Source organism: Solanum stenotomum, chromosome 8, assembly GCF_019186545.1.
Source record: "Solanum stenotomum isolate F172 chromosome 8, ASM1918654v1, whole genome shotgun sequence".
NCBI classification, from domain to species: domain Eukaryota; kingdom Viridiplantae; phylum Streptophyta; class Magnoliopsida; order Solanales; family Solanaceae; genus Solanum; species Solanum stenotomum.
The window spans coordinates 16,401,639-16,417,370 of NC_064289.1; the positions used below are offsets into that span (position 1 = coordinate 16,401,639).

Here is a 15,732-nt window from a genome sequence, read left to right on the forward strand (position 1 = left end):
TCTCTCTTTACTAGTTTATGATATGACTAGTATGAAACCACAAAATTATATTACTCATTGAAAAGAATTGTATTCTTTGATGAAAAAGTTTCACTTTAAAATATTGTGATTTTTATGAAAAGATATGTCTATTAATTTTTTTTTATAGACATGAACATTGGTGAAAAGTGATATGTTATGTTTGTGTTGTAAAACAAACATTTGGGTCATATTGCCCTTATTGGACCGATGAGACTATGATCATGGGTAATTCTATAACAAATTGAATGTTATGAAAAGGTCCTTCTGAAAAGGACAAATGACAAGGTATTGACTCTAAAACAATGTCTGTATTTGAGAAAGCTATAAAAAAAAAGTAAAGAACAAAATATCTGTGGGAAAAGGTTACCTCACAGAAGGTCTTTTCAAACTTAGTATTTATGTTTGTTCTTACTTGCTTGAATCAAATTGTTTGTGACATAAGTGCTTGGGACATGTCAATTACAAAACCTTGCAAAAACTGATCAACTTAGAAGTTTTGTCTAACTTCTAGTGCAATAAATCAAAATGTCAAGTATGTGTTATTGAAAGGAATTTTAATACCTTAGAATTTATTTACACTGACATTTGTGATATGAAGTCAACACCATCTTGTGGTGGAAAAAAGTGTTTCGTAAATTTTATTGACAATTGCACTAGATATTGTTATGTTTATTTGTTGAATGGTAAGGATGAAGCAATGGAAACATATTGGCAATATAAAACTGAAGTTGAAAATCAGTTGGATAAAGAGATTGTCATGATTAGAAGTGGTAGATGTGGAGAATATGAATCTTCTTTTGCAGAAATATATTTGGAAAATGGAATCATCCATCAATTTACTGCACATTCTCACCTCAATCTAATGAAATTGTTGACAGGAAAAAACCAAACTTTGAAGGAAATGTTGAATGTCCTATTTATAAGTTCAGATTTACCACAAAATTTGTGGAGGGTGCTATCATTATAGCAAAATAGAACAACAACAAAAAAATTTGTCTATTCAGATAGAGAGAAACAAAAAGTTTTGTTTGTTAGTAAATGGAGTAACAAATAAGAAAAAAAACTTGTGTATGTTAAGAAAGGGAGCAACAAAAAGTTGTGTTTTTCAGAGTTTGTTGTATCCTGATAGAGAATTGTGTGTTGTCCCTTAAAGTTTATACAAGCAATAACTCTTGAAAGATAGTGATCAAACAATTTCCAATACAGTCTATTTCATATGAGAAATGGAAATGAGGGAACTATTCCCAAACGGGTCAAAATAGGACCTAAGACTTTGGATTGTATGTTCATTGGATATGCTACAAATGGTAAAGCATGTTGATTTATGGTTCATAAGTCTGAACCGTCGGATAGTCAAGTGAAGGGTCTAATCGACCTTGGAAAGAACCAAAGGAGAATGTACTTAATAAAGAGATTCAGATGCATAGTAAATGTCAATGGACAAATTACTTCTTCCAGGTTTGATTTTGTAACATTTCTTCTTGAAAATGAGTCCATATAGTCGAAAAAGATATGTCTTTTGTGGACTCATCCTTTTTGGAAAGAGGTTGTCAATAGTAAGATAGATTCAATCTTGAGCAACCATACTTGAGAGTTGGTTGATCTTTCTCCAGGAAATAAACTTTTGGGTTCAAAGTGGATCTACAAAAGGAAAAGAAAGTTGATGAAACTATTGACAAATACAAAGACAGACTTGTTGTCATAGGCATTAGGCAATAAGAAAGCCTTGTTTGACAGATAATAGCACTAACTAGGATTGCATCAATTCAGATGTTAATTGCGCTAGTTGCGAAATATGGCCTTCAAATCCATCAAAATGGATGTGAAAACATTTTTTAAAATGGAAAATTGGAGGAAGAAATTTACATGGAACAATCCGAGGGTTTGTGGTTCCTAGTAAAGAAAAGAAATTCTGTAAACTTGTTAAGTCACTTGGTGGACTAAAAACAAGCTCCCAAATAATGACATGCGAAGTTTGACCAAACTATGTTGGCAAATGAATTCAAGATTAATGAATGTGATAAATGTGCCGAAGGGTTGTGAACTTTATGAAAGATTGTGTCATTTCTAAAGGATTGTGACCATTTGAAAGGTTATACATTTTCCAAAGTGTTGTGACCTTTCTGAAAGGTTGTCTTCTTTCCAAAGGGTTGTGACCTTTACCCTTTGTTGGCTATAAATAGAGATGTTTTCTCTCATTTTTCTGTATCGAATTCTTCCCTTCTTTTGCATACATTTCTTACAAAATAAAATCGATTGATCGTGTTTGTGTGTGTGATTCGTTGCTGTCATTTTGAGTTCGTTGAAATTATTGAAGTTTGAGGTACCGCTACTTCTTTAATGGTTAATCCGTTTTATCTTGGGAGGAATTAATCTACAACCTCGGGTACCTGAGGAGATTAAATTTCTTAAGGACACACAGTGGGTTCTGTGGACTCGGATAGTTNTCTTTAATGGTTAATCCGTTTTATCTTGGGAGGAATTAATCTACAACTTCGGGTACCTGAGGAGATTAAATTTCTTAAGGACACACAGTGGGTTCTGTGGACTTTCTTTTCATCTTTTATTATTTCTGATTTGCTAATCTGAATACAGGAGATAACAGTTCAGAGCCAAGCTGCTCTTTTGAGCGTGTAATCCCTACGCTCCACTCATCAGCAGCATCAGATCCTTGCACCATTTCATCTGGATACCGAGAATTGAGTGCAAAAGAATTAGTTTCTACACACACATCATTTCCTGATTTAAATGTGCCTAGTTGCAATATGCACTTATCGGTCAGTTCTGTGTTACACGACTTCACAACTCCTCCGCCTCCTCATGCAACAATACCAGCTTTCATTTGTTCATGATTATTAATTTCTAAAGTAAATTTGGTAGGACCTATTCCCTTTTCAGTCACCATTTCAAAAACTTCTTCAGCATATATTGTTTGTTCCACAGGATGTTGGTACTTAGCAGGAGAGACATCAGTATGAACACTTGCACTGTCGGCTGCCTTAGCCACATTCGCCACCTTCATTATGGTTGAATGAGCTTCATCGTCAATGTGCGATGCCCTTTTTGAGGGCTCAGTTCTCTTATGATCGTGCTTCTTCCCTGCATTTTCTGATTGGTTTGGCACCTCTTGAGTAAGATCCATGCTTTTGTTGACCTGAGGAGCATCTTCATAATGTTGACTTGAAGTATCTCTTATATGTGAATTCATTTCCATTGTTTCATCTGCTTCACCGCTACCCCCAAAAGCATTTCCAACACTCATAAGTTCATGTTTTTCCTCATTTAATCCGTCTTTTTGAACACTGATATCTGGACTATCTGAGTCATTAAACTCTGCAAATGAAATAAAAACAAGGTTTCTGTTGGTTCAAGAGAAAGCCGATTAGTTCCCATAAAACAAATGATCGAAAACTACTGCAGAATTGAAGCCAATTCCATAACTATAATAAACTAAACCTCCTTTGTCACATTCAGAGTAAACAGTAGGATCATCATATGTTTTTTCATGATAGCATTTAGTTTCGTCTTCACGAATTATGTTCTTTCTGTATTAACAACAACTTCTTGTTTCTGTTGAGTGTTGGTAGTAGCAGCATTTTCTTCTTTTGAAATATCACACATCAAAATATTACCTTTGGTTCACATAATATTTGTCTTAAGACTTTTGCACACCTCTTAAAGAAAGATTTTGAATAGCTTTAATCATAAAAATATTCGTCTAAATATCCTTAACACTCCACTAATTAGAGCAACAGATTCTTGAAATTCAAAGAAGCAACAGCAATTCTAAACTTATTCGCAAAATTTCGAAACTCACCTTGTTTTCCTGATGAATTTGTGTTCCACATCTCATTTCATGTCAATCAATATTCTCAACAGACATAACAAGAGTTATAAATGTTGAAAAAGAAGAAAGTTGACGATTAGAATATGTCAAAGGAACAAGTTCAACAAAGCTGACTGACGTGTCTATAACAAGTGTTGATGAAGAAGGAAGCTGACGATTGGAATATGTCAAAGGAACAGGTCCAACGAAGCTGACTGACGAGTTTACATCACTTGTTGTAGACACGTCAGTCAGCTTCGTTGGACCTGTTCCTTTGACATGTTCCAATCGTCAGCTTCCTTNTCGTCTTATGATTTGCAATTGTAAGCTTCCGCATGACGTCCTAATCCCCTTAATAACCCAACAGAAAAGAACCAATCCATAATGAATCAGAGTTACATGAATCAGCAGTGGCGGACCCAACAATGGGTTTGTGAGTCATATAGAAAACTCATTTTTATGTGGTTGAATAATTTTATATATGTGCGAAAAAACAAGCATATCTGTATATATGACTTATGCATTGATAAAACTATGAAATTCATGAATGACATTGTTGATTTACTGCATTGGTGAAAGTGAAAGAAATGGTGGCTACTAGTAATATATGTGACACTCTTTTTAAACTGTGCCACATAAATTGGGACAGAGGAAATATTTCGTATTCCTGGGACAAACAATAATGCAGCAAGGCCTGTGAAGAGGTGGGTCTATTGTTTCAAGATTTCTTTGTGTTAAAGCTTATTCAAATCAAAGTAAACTCATCATTTTGTTGCATTCTTTTTTCATGACTTGAGGAATAAGTGGACCTCATATGCAGGTGCCTTCTTTTTCAGGATTAAAGTTGCTAATTAAACACTTTGGATGACACTTCGATTCACCCACCATCTCGGGAGGTGTGGTAGCGCCTAATAGTACTCTGTCCATCTCAAAATGCTTGAATGTTTCTCTTTTTAAATTAAAAGTCAAGCTATATAAACTTTGATTAACATTTAAGATATATTTTTTCATCATATTGATAGGACGACAAGTAATAATTTTTTTTTTTACCCTCCTTAGGAGCTCTCACTCCTTTTGCTCCCTTGATGACTCGAACTCGCAACCTTCAGGTTGGAAGTGAGGAGTGCTTACCATCCGAACAACTTCCTCTCGTCGAAAGTTATAATTTCTGAATATCTAAATTGTAATTTTAAAATATTGAATTAGTCTAACCCAATTTAACTCAGAAAACTAGCCAAATTAAATCTTGAGAAGCAAAGCATGACAACTTATATGGGATAGAGAAAGTACTAGTAAAGTCCAAATTTAATTTCTCGTAGAGTTATCAATAGTGAATTCAACCCAATAGCATTTTAGCTGAAAATTCTCCACCACTCCTTTTAGGTATTGCCTTTCCAAAGACGGTCATAGGATATAATGCTACTGTTGGTTCTCTCATACAAGCTCCGTTGTAGTCTAGTTGGTTAGGATACTCGGCTCTCACCCGAGAGACCCGGGTTCAAGTCCCGGCAACGGAATTTACTTTTTTTTCTTTTAGTTTTTTAGCAACAAAATATATAATACTATGGGCACACATAAATTTTGGTCTAAACAAAGGAACTAAAATGCTTTAATTCATCTATAATTAATTGAACAAAACACAAGCAAGTCATGCTTTAGGATTTGTTTAACATTTGACAAGATAGGTAGAATGAAAAGAATATCAATCTTGTCACTTGGGCATAGCTAGTGAACAATTGAACAACACATACTAGTATTTTCAATTAAGCATTACTTAAAATCATCACCTAGCTAGACAAAATCCTGTGAAGTTAACGCACTAAGCAAAAAGAATTTCCTAGAATGGAAAGGAAGATAGAAGAAGAAGAAAGTGTTTGTGTTGGAACATATGTAATCCTGAAATCCTTGATTGTTTAGTGTAGATCATGGAACACATGTGCAAACCTTATTTATTGCCTGCCTTATCCTATTCGGACATTTTTTTCATTCAGTATTTGATATTCATATTGGAATCTGATTAAAATTTGAATTCGCGTAAGAAAGTCCCACATTAGGAAGTGCTTCCTAACAAAAGCAACTTCATACCTGGAAAACTCGAACATGAGACCTCTAGTTTAAATTAAAGAAGTACGTACTGTTCCACAACCTTTGTTGGTATCCTACGTGGACATTTACAAATAGGTGCTAGTATTACACAACGGGAGGTGAAGTGTGAGGTGGAGGAATCAATTAATTGGGCCAATGCTTGCCCATACTTGTATAAAAGGAAACGTTGGTGGGGACAATTAAGGCATATATAGGCACTGATGGTGCTCGATGTGGACATCGATTTGTGGGGGGACACTAATTAAAGCATAATTGAGACACTGTGATGCAAATTCGTTTAAATACTCTTTAACTGAATTTAATACACACATATGTATACACATAAATAATAACAATAATAATGTATCTATGTCCTGAGCTATTTGATGAAATCAGTTGTATAAATCCTCACTATTTTATGCCGTTTCATTTTAACTCGCTTCAATCCAATAATAAATGAAATAAAACTATAAATAGAAAACAATAAAAGTTATCTATTTTTCTCTTTGAAGATCCCTAGAAAAACATTGAACCTTAAGTAAACATACAAACTCCAGAAAAAATGAAATAAAATAAAGAAGTGCGCAAATCAAGTTTATGAGTGATGTATGTATCCCAGTAACAGAGTTAATCAAATCATGATTCCAATTAATCAAGAAGTAACACGATCCATAAAATCATGTTGAGCCAGATTATAAATTGGCTGTTAATTTATTCAAGTAATTAATCAGAGAAAACATCGACATGAACTTGTTCATCCTCTTGTTCATTAACACCAAGCAAAGCCATAATCTCATCTTCAACATTATTCTCATCCAGCATATCCTCCCAAAATCCTTCATTATTTTTCTCAACATAATTATTTTCTTCTTCCAAATTGATTAATGTGTTCCCATGTGACATGTTCATAGCCACTTGTAAATCATCATCAAATTCATTATTAATATCATGATCACCAAGAGGTTCTAACTTTATTATATTACTAGGACATGCAGCAGCTTGATGATAATCAATTAGCCTCCTTCTCTTGTTGTTGATTGCTTCTTCAAGTTGTTTCCTTTTATCCTTTTGTTGCATTATTTGCTCCACAAAGTTTGGATTTTGTAATGCTTTAGCCAAGAAACTCATTATTTTCTCCTGTTTGATTTCTGTCCCTTGAAGCTTTTGTTCCATAACTTGAAGTTGTGATTTTGTAGCCTTTTGACGCTGTTTAAGTTTAACAAGTTCAATCATGAGAACCTGCTTGTCGCGCCTTAATTCATCAATTTCTCCATCGAATGATCCAAAGCTTCCCAACTCAACACATGATGATGATGATGATGATGATGATGAAGAATCCATACCTTGGTTAATTGATGACGACGACTTGATGAAATTACTTGTTTTTCTTCTCCTAATTGTTCTCAAGAGATGCTTTTCCCCTCTCAAAAAACCTCCATTAGCAAATTCCCAATGGTCTGGATTTACTTTCCTAAATCCCTGCAATTTTTTTTAACACATTCCTATATATTCCTCCATAAGAAAATAAAAACACAACCTCAAGATACTACAACAAAAACAGCTTTTAGCGACAATAAATATGTACATTAACAAAGAGTGCTAAAGTCTTTACTGACATTAGTTAATTGTCGTTGGATCCAATATTGATGTAGGCCTTAGGGTAATTTACAAAAAGTGCTAAAATATAATTGTCACTAGTAATTGGGTCTGAAAAAAATATATTTAACAGCAATTAAACTATTATCGTTAATTAATTGCTGCTAGTGTGCAAAAACAATAATTGTGGAGTAGTACTCTTTGTTGAAACAATCACTAACAAAACTGTTTAATAATTTGTCACTAAATAGAATTAATGAAGGATTTTGTTATTTAGCTATATATATATATATATATATGGTCTTTCTATCGTCACTAATTCTTTTTTTAAGCAGTGAAAAGCCAAAGAAGATATCCACCTCCCTTTCATAGTAATTGAGATTTAACAAACTCAGGCTAGACTTTGGAACCTCAGGAACATATATGCAAATTTAAAGAAATAAAAATTCTTTAAAGCAACTATATATTCATCATATGATCCTCAAGAGCTTTAATATAATTCTTCATCTTTCTTGTTCCCATTGATTAAGTATATATGAGTGTATTAGATTAAAAAAATATATATATGTTTAGTGCAGGTTAAATTCACCTATTAAACATATATAACTATGTATCAATCTTGATATGACAATTTTTCGTATGTCATGGTGTATGTTATACAAAATCAAATATCTAGTCAAACATCGTTACATAGGTGAATTGTCGTCATATATAGGTAGAAAATGAAAATAATGCTTACATAAGTATTGAGCTGCCTGACAAAGCTTGAGAAATTGTTATGCTTGAAATACCTTGGAAGAAAATTAATGGCCAAGTTCTGGGGATCCCATACTATGAAACTATTGTTACCTCTACTCCAAGAAACGACGTCGTTGCTACTTGGATCATCCACAAGTTCATATGTTTTTGTAAGAAATGGTGGAGGTCCATTCTCATGAAGACACTCCTTTGGTTGAGGCATCAAAAATGATCCATCAAACTCTTCTTTTATTAAATTACCAAAATCATCCATGCTTTGATTCTTCAACAAATATGAGTATAAAGATAGTATATTATTTTGAGTCAATGTCAAAGTTAAGAAGATAGAGGAAAGTGGCAAGGTAATAAAAGAGTTTGTGAATATCTGAGAAAAGATAGGGTTAATATTAATTTGGAGTATGGGTAAGAGGGAGAAAGAAGTAGGACAAAGTAATATGTTTGCAATATTGGAGGTATATTAACAAGAGAGTAATGAGAATTAAAAAGGAAGTAAAGTGAGGTTCAATGAATATTTTATACATTCTTTTACTATTGCGTGGAATGGTCCTCTAGATATTTTGAGTCCTTTTCCCTCTTTAATCTGAATAGTTAGACTTCAATATTAGTATCAGATATCAATTAGTTGAAAATCAAAAAAAAAATATCTCTTTTCAACTTTTGAAAGTTTTGCGAGTGAAATAATTCTCATGTTATTCTTTCAAGCCTTCATTTTGGTTGGTTTTTTATATGTGATATTTATTTTGAAATTTTAATTAATTTAATTTTGTAAAAGAATATATAATATGAATTAAAATTATTGAATTTTTTGCCAAAATGTTCATGAATTTTAGAAATTTGTTAAACTGTCCTACACATCACATGTTTTTTTTTTTCGATTTGAAAAATCTTTACCTAGTATAGTAGTGATATTTAGAAGTTTGTGAAAAAAGGATTTGCTTGAAAATATCTTGGCTAGCTACCCTAAAGTAAGGAAAATATCTTGGCTACCAAATATTATTATATGCATTAATCAAATGAAACTTTGAATTGATAATTATAGCTTAAGGACGGTCCACTTGTATGAACCTAATGGAACCACGCGTCTAGATCTTGCATATTGCTAAATAAATAAGATTCTACACATTTTAATAATATGCTCCCTTTTAAACAACTAAATTATTAAGGTATGCATTTGAATGGTGATTTTAGTTTATTAAATTTATATTATTTTTTTTATCAGAATTATATATTTATTATGTTCGTTAATACGTAGACCAATAACATGATATGTGATATGGTTAATATTATTAAGTATAATAGTAAGCACGTTTACCAAAAGACAAAATTGGGAAGTTGTTGGTATAAAGCAAAAGTCGTGTACAAGCATTTGATTGGTTATGATTTTGACAATAAAAAATTAGGCAAAATAGTGAGGTGCATTCGTCCACGTCAATTGAGTTCCAGGTGGAGAATTTGTATTTGAATTAGTGGTAACATAACATCATTTGGCTCTTGTTTGATTAATTAATTAATTAATTAGTATTCAAATCAAATCACTTAACTGGTCACATGATTACAAGGTTTCCCGTTTCGCGTCAACAATAGAGACACTTACAATACAACTAAATTAATTAAGTTCCTACCAAAAAAATGAAATAAATTAATTTAAGTTAACAAATCAAGACAAGAGCAATACTCTCAAATTGTGACTACTCCTCCGTCAATTTTTACTTGTACTTTATCAATAAAAAAATAAATATCTACTTTTCTTGTCTAGTTAAAAAATGGGAAAATTACCCAACAAGAAAAATGTCAATATATACATTTATGAAACACAATTATTGTTTAAAAATATTACAATAAATCACTATATGTTACTCTCTTTCTAATTACTTATCCACTTTTCCTTTTATAGTTGTCCCTAATTACTTGTCCATTTTGACAAATCAAAAAAGGACAATTTTTTTTACCTATTATACCCTCAATTAAATGACTAATTACTTTGAAAAATGCAGAACTTTTCATTCACTTCATAATTAATAGGGGTAAAATGGTAAACTCACTATGTCATAAATTGATTTCTTAATAGGTGTGTCAATTCAAAAGTGGACAAATAATTAGGGACAAGGAGAGTATTTTTATAGCAAACTCTCTCTTTCCCTTGCCCCCTCTCTCTCGCCCCTGCCTATAAAAAGAAATTTATTCAAATGTATTTTATATCAACTGTATTCAATCACATATAAGTGAGAGTGTTGTATTTATACCAATTGTATTCGAAAAACATATTTATATTTTATATCAACTGTATTTGTATTCATACGATACAATATTCATTCATCCTCTCTGTAAAATATGTGATGTATCAATTGTATCCAATCAAATATAGGTAAGAGATTTGTATTTTATATCGATTATATTTGAAAAACTAAATTTGTATTTTTGTATCGATTGTATTCAAAATACAATGAAAAAAACATGTATTCATCCTCTCTCCTCCCTCTCTCAATCTTTGTGAAATTGCAGCTAAGGAGTCCTATTTAAAGACTAATGTTTGCTGTTTTTGAAAGTTTTCCTTAGAAAATGACAATTTATTATGTTTCTAAGTTATCCTTATTATTAATTATAGTCATGTTTCAAAGTATTAAATTTATTACTATATTCAAAGGATATAATACCATTTATTTATTGCTCCTTAAAAGTGTGGCAAGTTAAAAATGAACAAAACAAGTATTATAAGAAAAATCTATATATATATATATATATAACTTTACATACAAGTGTAATTATATCTATGAGTTGATTTATGTATATCTCGATTAATTTTATTTGATATATTTATTAGGAGTACCGTCTATTTGCCCATCATTTTCGAAATTTTACTTATGAAATAAACTGAATATATTTGTTAATGTTATCTACACGATACTGCTGGATAATGTTGTGCATGGAATTTTTATTTTTTATTATTTTACCTCGATGGATTTTGAAGCTAAGAATTCATGGTACTCTATTTTTTTTCTCGATAATTAGTGTTAGTCCATATTTGTATTAAAATCCTATAGAATTTAGATTTGCGTAAGGTAGGGTTCATTTTTGGGGCTAGTATATATATAAAGGAGAAACATAGAGGAGGTGATGTGGCACCTCTCTATAGCTTCCATTCACATTTGTCTTTTTTTCTCCTTTTTTTTGGATTTTTTTTCTTTCTTTCTCTATATAAAAATTGATTAACAAAAGCCTTAAATATTTGGACAATAAATCTCATGTAATTATGTTGAGTCAGCCCACGTTGTAGCAGTAACCTAAGATGTTCTTATCATAAAAATTTATTACACACGTTCAATCTCTTTTATGGAGAATAACCGATTCATTAGGAAGTTTAAAAGTGGCATCAATTTTATTGTCCAGCAAATATATATAAGAGGAGAAACTCATCTTTATTTCCTACTACTAAGCCATGAAATGTGACTGCTGCTTCTTCTCAATTTGTCAAGTTTGAACTTTGATCTGAGGTGCTATTAACACAGCAATATACTTTCTTTGGTATGTCAAATTTATTATTCTATTACATTCTTTTCCCCCTTTTTTTATGCTTCAATTTTTTATTAAAAAATATTATCACATAGTAGCCAAAGCCTATGAACAATTCAAAGGTTCCTTTTATTTTTTAAATTATAGTTTACGTTATTCATTATTAATTGAGATGTAATAATCTTTTTTAAAGTATCGTCATTTTTCTTTGGTCTAATGAATAAACTTTGTTTAGATCTTCATATTTTTCCATGCTTAATTGATAGTATATCTATGACCATCTCGACCTTGTAAAATATTCTGAATCTCAATTTTACAATAGTTTATAAGTGCAGCTGATGAGGTCTTGAAAAATATAAAAAAACAATTTCGACAAAAATCAAATAGCAAAAATATTGGATTGAAAATACGGAATTGGATACAAATATGCTTAAAACTTAGAAGAAAGGGAGACAATTTACCGAAATAAGAATAGGAATATAGAGGAGACACTGAGTGAGAGAACAAAGGGGAAAGGGAGAAAAGATGGCAAAAAAGAATCGAATGAATGAAGTTATAAGGAAGAAGAAAATATATTTTTTGTTTGCATCAGAATGAAATTGCATGTATCATGTATTTTGTTGACCTTTTCAAGCAATCAAAAACTTAAAAAATGATTAATATATTCAAAATAATTTAGTATTTAGAGAACATCATGTCGATTCATCATTTTTAGGTTGTGATGTGATTCCGAAGAATAAATTGGATATGAACAATTTCAATAAAATTTTATTCTTGAACAAAAATTTATTTCATGTATTTCATGATGGAAATTCTATTAATAATCGAATTGGATTTAATGTAGGGATTTGCCGATGACGCTAATATGGAGAAAAGTATTTTGTAATCTGTCGTTGTGATTCAGTATCAAGAAATCATACGACAACAATCTATGATGATTATGTTTATTTTCCTACATTTTCTAAATTTATTTAATTATGTTATGCATATAAAGATCAAGCATAATATTTAATTTTTGTATATGTGTATATATAATGAAATAGTTATATATATTTGATATTTTTCTTAATTTTTCTATTTATATAATTTATTATTAGAAAATCTAAAGTTATTCTTAATTACTTTCTTTTAATTATTCCTCTCTTTTTTAGTTTAGAAAAACCCAAGAGTGATTATCATTAATTTGGCAATTTAATGACTACTTACTGTACAATAAAATAACAAACATGTATATTCTTTAGCTGGGGATCACCTTTTTTTTCTTTTCTTTCTTTTGACTTCTTTTGTTCCATTATTCTCTATGTAACAATTTTTTATTTCTAATGGAATTGAATAACTAATACATATTTATGAGACTTTTTCATTTCTTTTGTCTTTGTAGATGATCAACAATTATTTAATCTCATTTAAGTTTAATTAATAGTTAATACATATTAATATTCATGCATTTAATCTTCTCTCATATTCCTTGGGTTTTCTCAAATTCTTCATTCAAATATATCGCATGTAGTACTTCAGTTTTGCAGTTGTAAGGTTATGTCTAAAAGTCTAATTTTCATATATATATATATATTTTTTTATAATGGTGTGATCTTTAGATCAGCTTGCACGTGCATTTTAATTAATTTCATGAGATAAATGTCACCTCTCATCAACAATAGATACCAGGTCATTATTTAATTTGTTTCAATTATTTTATGTTAGATAAGTAGGAAGACAATGAAGACAAAGAAAGAATGTAGATCTTCACTTGGCATATTCACTATTTTATTTGTTTAAAACTTTGTTTAATTAAAATTATCTTGTGAGATTCATATTTTTTTGATTTGGTTGAATTTATTTGTACGAGCAATTAAAAAGACCAATAATAAGAGATTATATAAAAATTGAAACACATAGAAACAACTACTCACATGAAGAAGAATTTGCTTACACATTTGTGATAAAAAAGAAAAAAAATATTAGAATAATTTATATTATTAAGTTGGTTCTTCCGTAATATTCTTAGTTATTTGTTCTCAAGTTAAGATTATTGCTCCCAAGTCCTAAGTCCCAACTCCTAACTGATTGAATAATTTTCATATTTTCTAATTAAATTGAATAAATATTGTGTTATACAATTATACAAATATTTATGATTCTTCATATTATTACATAGTATGCTTTGCTTGCGAGAGTTATTTCAATATCTTTCATATATAATTTAGAAGGCACAATAATAAATATTATCATAAGAGAAAAATAAGACAGTTAGATAAAATTAATAGGAGATTAGAAATAACGAATTTGAAGAGAAAAAGAAAGAAAAAGGAAAGATAGATTTGATTTATAATATTATTCTTTTTTCTATTTCTTTTCAATTTTATAAATGAAGGTGAATGAAAATGTATAAAGATTAAAGAAGAGTGGTGAGTAGGAAAGAAGTGATGGAAAGGAAGAGAAAAAAAAAACAAAGTAAATATATTTTTTTTCATACAAAGATAGAAAACATGGTAACATGTAAATGAGACTGTTAGACAAGTTCTATTTATATAATAACCACGTTTTTAGATTTAAATTTAAAATATAATATATAAACATATTAAAGATTAAATTTTCCATGAAAGGAAATAAGGTTGAATACGTTTTTTAAAATGTACAAGGAAAATTATGTTTCCAATTTGTTACTCATGTACGTTAAGAGATCAATTTTATCATTCGCTTGTTATGAATAAATTGTTCAAAAACTTATTACCACGCGAAGCGCGGCTCAATTCGCTAGTTAAAAAATAAAATAAAAAGAAAAACAGAAAAAGTAGTTTACTCTCATTCATACAATCTCTTTTCATTAAATATTTACTCTATTGATTAATATATTTGTAATCAGAATAATTGCTCCTAAGGATAAATCGATAAAAATAATTAATTTTATCTTAAACTTCTACAATGACAAATAATTTGAAGTAGTCTATAATCACTTTTAGAAATCACGATAAATAATTTGAGACGAAAAAAATTCTTCATCCGTCCATCTTTACTTGTCCACTATACTATTTTGGGATGTCCAACAATACTTGTCCAGTTTATAAAATTAATGAATAATTTACCATGTTGTGTATTTTATCCTTACAATTAAGTACTATTGATTTTTCAATGTTTAGATGACTTATATTTAATAAGGGTGATTTGGTAATATTATTTCTATCATTCACCATTTCTTAATTTATATGGCAAGTTAATAATGAACAATTATTGTTGGGGCGAGATAATATTTTTATTTTTTACATTGGGAAAAAAGAAGTTGATCTTGAGAATTTTTATAAAATCAGCAGTGCGTGCTCAAACAATATTGACTAGAAAAATATATATGAATCTGAATAGGTGACAGTTCATCTAACCATAAATAAAGTGGGGAACATTAATTTAATTTATTATTAGATGGTCGTTCTATTTTTATTTTACGAAAAAATTAACAAGACAGAAAATCTGAAAGTATCCCATATGCAGTGTGGACCAAATCTAGTCGATATGATTATGAGACTATTCCTATTTCTTTCTTGCTTTATAATATGGGCAAAAAGGAGTATCCATCAATTATACTCTGAAAAACAATAAACGCCTAAGGGGGACAGGTCAAACAAATACTAATCATTAAAAGCATAATAATATTTAATTAATTGAATTAGAAAGTACTGGTGATTACATGCATTATTTAGTAGAAACTAAATATACCTAGAGTGTGAGGGTATGATTGAGATTCGTCATTCTCAATTAAAAGTCTAAATTGAGATTTTAAAATTGAAAGATCAGTTATAATTATGCAATTAGAATTTCAATCTAGAACGTCAAAATATAAAAAAGTTAAATAATATAAAAGTCAAAAAATATTATATACATAAAAAAATAACATATTTTTATCTAATTGTATAATAGTATAACTTTCCAACAAAAAAATA

The 15,732-nt window shown here is 30.0% G+C and overlaps 1 protein-coding gene and 1 non-coding gene across 2 annotated transcripts; one reads left to right on the top strand and one right to left on the bottom strand.

Moving 5' to 3' along the window:
- The first annotated feature begins 5,291 nt into the window (after positions 1 to 5,291).
- TRNAE-CUC (transfer RNA glutamic acid (anticodon CUC)) lies at positions 5,292 to 5,364 on the top strand. The gene has a single exon. It is a non-coding gene; the product is annotated as a tRNA-Glu (tRNA).
- Positions 5,365 to 6,565: 1,201 nt separating this feature from the next.
- LOC125874426 (heat stress transcription factor A-6b-like) lies at positions 6,566 to 8,756 on the bottom strand. The gene is made up of 2 exons (XM_049555315.1): positions 8,268 to 8,756; positions 6,566 to 7,411 (listed from the first exon to the last, which is right to left on the bottom strand). The coding sequence occupies exons 1-2, from the start codon at positions 8,538 to 8,540 to the stop codon at positions 6,656 to 6,658; spliced, it is 1,029 nt and encodes a 342-aa protein (XP_049411272.1). The 5' UTR covers positions 8,541 to 8,756; the 3' UTR covers positions 6,566 to 6,655.
- Positions 8,757 to 15,732: the final 6,976 nt, after the last annotated feature.

What these genes read in the sequence shown, in the direction of transcription:
- LOC125874426 (XM_049555315.1), bottom strand. Translation starts at nt 8,540, where the DNA reads ATGGATGATTTTGGTAATTTAATAAAAGAAGAGTTTGATGGATCATTT. An exon ending in TCAGGCAGCTCAATACTTAT is followed by an intron (nt 7,412 to 8,267) that starts GTAAGCATTATT and finishes AAAAAATTGCAG; the next exon opens with GGATTTAGGAAAGTAAATCC.